This window comes from Falco biarmicus, chromosome Z (assembly GCF_023638135.1).
Source record: "Falco biarmicus isolate bFalBia1 chromosome Z, bFalBia1.pri, whole genome shotgun sequence".
Lineage (NCBI taxonomy): Eukaryota > Metazoa > Chordata > Aves > Falconiformes > Falconidae > Falco > Falco biarmicus.
In genome coordinates this window covers 44755951-44765309 of record NC_079311.1, presented here as the reverse complement: position 1 = coordinate 44765309, position 9359 = coordinate 44755951, and the positions used below count along the sequence as shown (strand labels likewise).

At 41.8% G+C, this 9359-nt stretch overlaps 1 protein-coding gene across 7 annotated transcripts in view; it reads left to right on the top strand.

Annotated features, from left to right (window-relative positions):
* The first annotated feature begins 774 nt into the window (after positions 1-774).
* The window catches only part of CEP78 (centrosomal protein 78), a 30687-nt gene continuing 22102 nt past the window's right edge, over positions 775-9359 (top strand). Inside the window, exons 1-8 of one of the 7 annotated variants that reach the window (XM_056324643.1) lie at positions 775-837; positions 3247-3521; positions 3669-3844; positions 4445-4517; positions 5036-5139; positions 5907-6081; positions 7963-8076; positions 8323-8387. In XM_056324643.1, the coding sequence (XP_056180618.1) occupies positions 3269-3521; positions 3669-3844; positions 4445-4517; positions 5036-5139; positions 5907-6081; positions 7963-8076; positions 8323-8387 (960 nt within the window). In that variant the 5' untranslated portion in view covers positions 775-837; positions 3247-3268. The other 6 variants (XM_056324639.1, XM_056324638.1, XM_056324637.1 and 3 more) reach the window with 6 other exon arrangements.

Genomic DNA, 9359 nt, shown 5'->3' with positions numbered 1-9359 from the left:
GTGCACAGACAGCTCAGACCAGCTGACTGCAGCTACTGCTCTAAGTCATAAGGTTTCCCTACCTATAGAGCTCATGTATACGCTTCACTAACAGTACAGATATGCACTGTGTCTAAAATGCTGAAGGACTGTTTGCTTTCTTCTAGCACTGCATGTAAAAGCTTTGGGTTTTTTTTTTTTAAAGGAACAGGCAAGGCTTGTTTACATTTAGCTGTAAAATTTCTCTAAATTCTGTTTTTAGGCCTCTCCTGGTTTAGATCTCTCCTGCCCAGCTCTGGTCTAAAGGCACACGACGCTCCTGTGGGGATGAGGGGGGAAGGAATGTCCTATACGGTCCCTGCCCTCACTCACGCAGTAGCATTTACACCGCAGTAGCGACTCCAGTAGCTGACTGTACCTCGCCGGGTGCCCGTCACCTCGGGCGGCAGGCCACACACCCGCAAGGCGCAGGGCTCGGGCCAGGGGTCGCCGGGCCTGAGGGGGCGCAGCTCCCGGCGGCGGGCGCGCCGCGCCACCGGCCTGCGCTCGGGTACCAGCGCCCGCGGGAACGTGGAGGCCGCGGGAACGGCGCGCACAGCCCCGCCACGAGAGCCCGGCCAGAACGGGGCAGGGGGGCCCCAAGCACCCTCTGGACTCGCCGCCGCCAGCACCCACCCCCCAGCTCCGCCGTGGCCAATAAGCGCGCCCCGTCCCGAAGCGAGGCTGGCCGCGCGCTGGGAATGCCCCGCCCCTCGTGCGACGGTTACGGCGGCAAAGAACGCCCACGCACCTGCAGCGGCGAGGGGCGGGGCGGGGCGGAGCGACGCGGCCTGGCCGTTGGGCGCGGCCATTTTGAATGTGAGAGCAGGAGGTGGGGGGGCGGCAGCCTCGCGCGCTACGTGGCGGCGGGCGGGCCGGCGGCGGTTGGGATCCCAGGGAAACCGGCCCAGCGCCGTGCGGAGGCGGGCGGCTCCTGTAACGGTTTGCGGCCGCCGGCGGGTCGGGAGGAGGTGCGGGTCTGCCGCCGAGGCCGGCGGCGCGCTTCAGCGGCGGATCGCGGCCTGCGGGGCCGGGGCAGGGAAGAAGGCGGGTAACTCCTGGGCGATTGTGTCCGTGTCACGACGGAGGGGTGGGGCAGGGGGCTGGTGGCCCGTCTGGGAATCCGCAGGGGCCGGCTGTAGGTCGCTTCCGAGAAGGTGGGACCGGCGGGTTGGGGGGGAACGACTGTCGCTGCTCCCCCGCCCCCCACAAGCGCCTCTCTCGTATCTCTGTGGCTGATAGCGAACAACGCGGTCCGCCGTCCGTGCTGGTGTAACGGTGTACTTTTTTGAGGAAGCGGAGCACTGAGGTAGTTCTCGGACTTGGTGGCAGTATTTGGCGGGTGAAAAATGAAAAAAAAACTATTTTACCCAGTTGTAACCGGAGTTATTTGCGTATGTTAGGTGGATGCTGTATTATATACTTAATGGTGATCCGGCAGGTCAGATAAATGTTTAGCCCCAGCAGACCATCAGGGCATGCTTAATAAAGTGTAGAAGAGAAATAAGCATGTGGTTAAGCTTCCTGTGTGTGTTCTGCAGTTCCGGATGTAGGGCATGGTCATTGTTTTGGTGGTCGGAGGTCTTGTATGGAATTTCCCCCCCCTCCCCTTTAGATGTTTGCCTAGCTGTCTTTTGAATTGCTGTAAACTTACAGCTTCCTAAAAACTTAACATAGGACTGGATTTCTCAGTTTCCCAATGTACTTTGTTTCTTTTTTTAATTTTTATTTTGATTTGTCACCAGCTAGTATCATCTGATGTCTTCTTGCTTCTGTATGGAGAGAGATGGTAGACTATAGTCCCCTGTGTATATTGTTAGAGCCAGTCATGGTGTTCTAGGATTGCATCAGATGGACTAACTTCCATGCAGAAGAGTTCTCATTTACATAGTTTTTTCTCAATTGGATGTTATTGTGGGTCTGCTTAGTTTGACCTTTTGCCTTTCTGCCTGCAAGTGCGTTAAACTTTGGTGCTAGGGCCAAGAGCTCCTTTCTTTACTTCAGTTAGAGGTGTGTTATTCAGGTGTTGCCATGAAAGTCACGGTGAAAGCATGTTGCTTAAAAGGCTAATAAACCTTAAAAGGCTAATAATGTTGTGCATCAATACATCACCTGAAGTCAGTGGTGCTTTACAACTGATGGTCACTTCTTGAAGCTGAAGTGTTGGATTACAGTGTAGTCATTCCTGTTCCTGTGGCCACAGTGTGATCATTATCTAATGCTAAAAAAAAGAAATAAAAAGCTATAGAGGAACTATTATTAGAGTTTCTATTCCTATAATTAATAAGTTTAAATCATCTAAATACTAATAATGTGATTTTTAAAATTCTAAATTAAATTCTTACAAATGACTGTCCTGACATGATTGTACGTATCCAGTAATTCTTGTCCGCTGTTGACATGCAGAGTGTTTGGGAAGACTTCTAGTGTTTAACAATATGAAAAAAAAATGTTCGCAGTGTGAACAATGTTTGATATCCCATATGGCATAGTTAATGCTGTCTTGAGTAATAAATAAATAGATGAATAAATGGGTCTTCTGAATATATTGACAGATATTCCTGTTGAGGCTGTGGAATTACTTAATAGCTGTGGCATAGCAGTAGCAGTATGTAGATTCTGCTTGGGGTTAGTACTGTTTTGCTATGCAGGCACTAATGTGTTAACAGAAACTTAGCCTGAAAAGTGTTTATCCTTACACTGAGATAAGTGTATAAGGTAAGCAATGGCAAAACTATTTATGAAAACACACATGTTATTCTGTGTTATGAGAATTTAGACTTTTGAATAAAGTAGCAGAGAAGCTCACTGCTAGTTCTGTATGGAATCATCATTGGTATCCCTTGATCTTGGATCAGGGAGTGTCCAAGGCTTTCAGGAGTGTGCAGATGCTGACACTACAGAATTAAATTTTGAGATGAAAACAAGAACTTTACAGCAATTAGTGCTTGAACATTAGGCCTTTTGTGTTTTGGGTATTCCTATTTGTGTGGGAGAATAAAAATGTGGGTTGTTTGTTGTTTTTTTTTCCACCCTCTTATGCATTCAGCTCTACTTACACAGTGAGCATCAATGTTTTAGCTGCCATATCAAAGACATGTAAATGCTATATGGTATACATGAACATACTCATGTTTTGGGTATGCATGTTGAATTGAGACTGTTGTGAAATCAACTATACATTGGAAAAAGTTTATATCTTTTTATTTTTTCCCTCCTTTATTTTAGAGACGTTTGTCACATAAAAGGAATGATTGAGTCAGTCAAAATAAGAAGACAGTGCATGCAGGATTTCTACTCGCACTATGAACATCTTTGTGCTCTTCAAGGCTCTGTCCCACTGAAAGCTGTGAAGGCTAACCTGACTCAGGGTGCTCTTGACCTAACTGTAGATCGCATCAAAGCTGCTGATTGGGCACCACTTCTGAATGCTGTCAGGCATAATAAGACTCTGACTTCTATTGGAATAAGAAGTTATCATCAACAGGGTCTTGAAGAATCAGGTTTGTAGTGATGGCTGTAAAAGATAAATATGTTGATATACGCATTTTTTTGTGATGGAATACATGGGGGAGGAATTGTAATACCTAAGGAATTTTAAGTCAAAAGTGACTGGATTTTACTGATGGTTAATTTTTGTTGTTTACTAGGTGTTGAAAGATACAAAACATACTTTAGAAGGAGAATTCCAGCAATTCGATCAAAAGACTTGACTGGCCAACTATGCAAAGCTGTCAAAAGCTGTCTCAGTGTATCAGATGTACTAAAAAATTTAGAACTGCAGGGTTTGCTTCTGAGGGAGAGAGATCTAATACTTTTAACAAAGGTGAGAATATATATTAGTATACAAATAAATGGAAAATATGCTTAGAATGTAGAGAAGTAGCAATGAAATTATAATCACAGACAGGGATGTTCTTTCTAAGATACTGTTGTGTTATCCATGATATGAATTACTCTGCTGCGACATTTAGTATAGCCTAGTTTTGCTGAACCTGTCAAAATCACATAACCTTCCCTTGCCCTGATTCATCAGGGCTTATTAGAAAGATCATAGCAACATCTATACCATGTGTTTGCGGCATATAACGTAAGCTTGTGACTGAAACTTCTGTGCATGTACATAATAGAAGGCAAATTGAGGGACACCAAGGAGATGAAAACAGGTCTTCAAGATGTGTTATTGCAACACTGTCTGGTTTGCTCATGAGTGGCTTCTATGAAAGGAGATTGCTGCTTGTTGCCTGTAAGCTGCAGCTCCCCGGCTTAAAGAGAGCTTTAGGGTTCACTTGTTTTGATCTTCCTCTGAAACCCCTAGAGTTTCTTGTAGGGCGTGCAGGGAGGTCTGAGCAGCTTGGATGACTTGGTCTTTTCTCTGTGTTTTTGCTTTTCAAGCCAGTTAACAAACATTGCTTTTATTCTGAAGGGTTTGGCCACAGCTTCATCTCTGGAGAGTGTCTCTTTAGCCTACTGTCCAATTGGAGACAGAGGATTAGAAAGTAAGTTCAGGATCAAAAACATGTAAATATACTTCCCCCTTTTTTTTAGTCCTTTAAATACGTAAGTTTTTTCAATAATTTCATTCCTGTTTTAAATTTGTATATAGTGACTAAAATAACAATCTTTATTCTATGTGACTTATCAACATTTAAAGACTTGAATTTCCTCACTTGGTGCTAGTAAATAGCCATACTACTTTATAATTATGTTTATACTTTTATTTAAAGCAACAGTCATAATATTTGTTTAAGATTAACTCTTTCTTGATGTGTTCATGTTTACAGAAGTTGTTCTAGCTTGTTTAGCTTGTTTGTACAGTCTTTGCTAAACACTTGTACTAGAAATATATGACCTTTGAGCATAAATGTATTTGAAATACGCTTTGTATTCAACACTAGTTCTTTGTCGAGCCTTTTGCCTGTTGAAGCTGATTCAGCTTCTTAATATAACAGTGAAAAAGTGTGTTCTGATCGTCTGGCTGTGGTGTAGATGATATGCATGCTTTTGTTTCCTTCAGCAATCTGTCAGAGTGTAAAGAATTCAGCTACTATCAGATATGTAAACTTCACAGGATGTAGCCTCACATGGCGAGGGGCAGAACATATAGCAAATGTATTAAAGGTAATTTAATCACCTTTCTTAGAACCAAATGTTCACAAGAATGTGAACACATTTGATTATTTTTTCTTCTACTTTCAACCTCTAAATCCATCAAAGTACTTTGTGAGCAGCATATCTGAAGTATGTGAATAGTCCTCCTGCAATTTGTGACTTTGCCACAGGTAGCTTAATTTACTGGTGTGGGATTTAAATGTGGTATTTCTTAGTAAACATCAGTTAAGCAAATAACAGTTCAGACTGATTTATTTTCTTTAAATGAGGATTAGGGTTGTAAGTGTCTGATGCCTATTTTGGGAAGTATGTCTTTCGTTGTCACAAATTTTGAAGAATGTTTAAGTGTTCTTAAACACTGGGTAAGAATAATTGAGTTTACAGTTTACTAATTAGTTAACTAGTCGCTTCTAATCTTGTGACTAGTACAATATTCTGATTAATGTTAACATTAGTTTGCGTGAAAGCACATAATCTCCTAGTGTGTATATCCTATTCAAGATGCATTGAAAGTGTCTGTCTGCCAAAATAAGGTAGTAAGATGGTTTTTAGCCATATTTAATATTTAACATTGCAAATCAGATGGTCAGAATAAACATGACTTAACTGTAATGTTTAAAAGTTACTTGTGTTTCTTGAACTCGGAAATGGTATAACTGTTTCTTGTATCAGCACTCAAACCATTAAACATCAATTACGAACAAAGATAACTTGTGATCTTGTCATCAATATTGGCTTTGCCCTTGCACTTGGTAACACCTTCTTTGTCTGCAAAGTACCAGGCAATGAAAAGACATGGTGAAGCTTGGGCTGAAAGCCTACGTTACAGGAGACCTGACCTTGACTATATGACTGGCTTGAGGCGGATTACTTTCAATTGCAACATGCTTGTTGGGGATAAAGGAGCAAGTGCCTTTGCAGACTGTCTAGGAGAGGACCTTTGGCTAAAAGGTATTGTGTAATATTGACTCTTAAGATATAGGAGTGGCAGGCAGAAAACTTAAAATTCTCAGTTATAGCAAATGTAGCCAGAAGAGTAACTTGCTGTTTGGCTGGGGAAGAGTAATCTTTTTTTTTCATTGAAATTTCTCTTCCTTTTTTGAATTGTCAGAGTATCTGAATACCATTGTGTCATCTAGTATTGCCCTCCAGTATTTTGGAGAAGTAATTTATTCTACAGTGTATCTGTCCAAAATGACTAATGGTGGTCGTGTAAGTCAAATACTTACATGCTGAAATTGTTTTATAGTTTGAGCGCCAGGTGTACAGGTAACATGCATACTGATTGAAGAGTATCAGATTAGAGAATGCTTAAGCAAACTGGACATACAGAAGTCCATAGGCCCTAATGGGATGCATCCACAGGTGCTGAGGGAGCTGGCTGATGTTGTTTTGAGGCCACTGTCAATAATCTTTGAGGGCATCATGGTAATGGGGAGGGGTGCCTGAGGATTGGAGTATAGCAAATGTCACTCCTATCTTCAAAAAAGGCTGGGAGGAAAGACCCAGGGGGAGCTACAGGCCAATCAGCCTTACATTGATCCCTGGGAAGGTGGGGATGTGCAGCCATCCAGAGGGACCTCAACAGCCTGGAGAAATGGGCTGATGGAGGAACCTCATGAAGTTTAACAAAAGGAAGTGCAGTCATGTGCCTGGGAAAGATAATCCCATGTGCCAGAACACACAGGGGCTGTGTGGCTGGAAAGCAGCATTGCAGGAAGGGTCCTGGAGGTGCTGGTGGACAGCAAGCTGACCATGAGCCAGCCACGTGCCTTTGTTGCAGGCTAATGGTATCCTGGGCTGCATTAGGCAGAGACTTGAGAGCAGGTTGAGAGAGGTGGTCCTTCCTCTCTACTCAGCACTGGTGAGGCCAGACGTGGGCTCCCCTGTACAGGAGAGAGTTGGAACTATTAGATTGTCCAGTGAAGGGCCACTAAGATGGTGAAGGGACTAGAGCAACTGTCATTTCAGGAAAGGCTGAAGGAGCTGGGACAGTTCAGGCTGGAGAAGAGAAGGCTCAGGGTAGGTCTCATTAAGGCATACAAATATCTGAAGGGAGGGTATAAAGAAGGTGGAGCCAGGCTCTTTCCACTGGTGACAGGGCAAGAGGAGGTGGGGACAGACTGAAACACTGGAGTTTCCTCCTGAACCTCAAGAAACACTTCATTACTGTGAGACTGACCGAATACTGTCACAGGTTGCCTGCAGTGGTTGTAGAGTCTTCATCCTTAGAGGTCTTTAAGAGCTGTCTGGACACAATATGGGGCAACTGGCTTTAAGTGAGCCTGCTTGAGCAGTGTTCAGTAAGATGACCTCCAGAGGTCCCTTCCATCCTCAACCATTCTGTTATACATGTGCATTGTGGAATCAATGCCAAAGCCACGATAGTACTATTTCATGGTGACCACCTAACTTATTCATGTGAGCAAGCAATGAACTTGTAGAAGCATTGACTCAGACTTTTTAGGCACAAGTAGTGTGTTTGTACATAGGATGTTACCTTGAGCAGTTGAATTAATTGGTAGCTGGGAATATTATGTCTACTAGGAATTGTCAAGAACAGTGACTAAACTGTGATTTTATTTTCCTTCCTTTGTAGTTGTTCAGCAGTTATTTCTTAACGTTTATCTATAATACTGATTTAAATTTCTAGTTTTCTTCTCTGAAAGTAATATCCTTGTTGTTACACATAGCTGTTATTTGTTCTCTTTTCTCATGCTTCGTGTTCTGTGAAATGGAGGTTTTCAGCAGGTATGGATTAACTGTATTAGGTATTGACTACAGGTTATGACACTAAATTTATTTTTTCTTTTACCTCCTTAAACATTTTAGCACTTGATTTGCAGCAGTGTGGAATATCCAATGAAGGAGCAAGGTCATTATTAGATGCTCTTCAAACTAATACATCATTAGTTGTTCTTGATATAAGAAAAAATCCATTAATTGGTATGTATCTGCATCTACCTGTGTCGGCTTTGTGTTTTTGTTTGTGTGTGTGTTTGCTTTCCCCAGTAACTCTGGGTGAAAAAAACATCTCACTTTTAAGGAAAAAACCTGCAACAGTATATTGCTAAACTTTTAAAATGGGGGAGGGGAGCAGGGTGGGTAATGTGTACCGCTTATTCAGTGATCTGTTTGTTTGCATACTTATCATACAGGAAATTCTTAATAAGGTATCTTAATTTGTTCTAGATCACGTTATGATGAAAAACATAATTGAAAGAGTTCTTATGAATGGAAATAGTGCTAACTCAGAGGTATGTCTTAGGCATTTGGGAGTGAGTTTGGGGTTTTCTTCTTAGCTGCCATTGCTTTTTGAAGTTTTTTAAAAGGATGACTGTTCAAAATGAATCTAAAACAGTTATTCTGCTAATAAACAGAAGTCTGACTTTTAAGCAGCTTAAAAACCAAACAAAAACCACTATGAAGAGAAAAACTAAAAACACTAGCAGCAACATGATATTGTATTGGACATTTTGTATGATTTCTTATGTTATTCAAGATGTAACCTGTAAAAAAAACAGGATATCAATTTAAGGAAGATAAAAATGGAAACGTATGCATATGCTTCAGCCTTACCACAGAACGTTAAGTAAATACTGCTGCTAGACTGCTGGAAGGCTTTCTACTTCATATGTCTGGTTAACATAGTAATAATCACTTTTCATTTAAAAGAAAAGGAAATCACAATTTAAAATTCAATACTTAATTTATGTTGAAACTTATTTTTTGTCAATAATTTACATAGTTAAGACTTTTTTAAAATTTGCTAAAGACTCCTTTTGAGTGCAAACCATCTAAGAAACCAGAGTTTAGTTAAAGTACAGAGCTTCTTGCCATCTTTATCTACTAGTCCATAGAGAATTTACAGGAACACGCATAAACTGAATGTCTGGACTACTTATGATCAGATACACTGTTTAAGTGCTGAATCTTTTGTTTATAATACAGAAATCGGATTCAGTTCCCAAAGGAGACAGCAAACAAATGAGTGCGCTCTTGTTCTTGTTTTTACACAGCTGCAACAATCCCAGTTCTTGTTCTGGAACTTACTGCTCTTTTGGATTTGAAAAGTTTTAAAAGTCAGAGTTGTGGATCTGTAGGTAGTACATGATAAAATGAGAAGTTTGTGTGTAGAATTCCTTGAGGATTAATACAGTTCCCCGTTTCAATGAAAGACTTTCTTTGGAGAAATTGAGGGGTGTGAAGGAGTACTTTTTTTCTCCTTG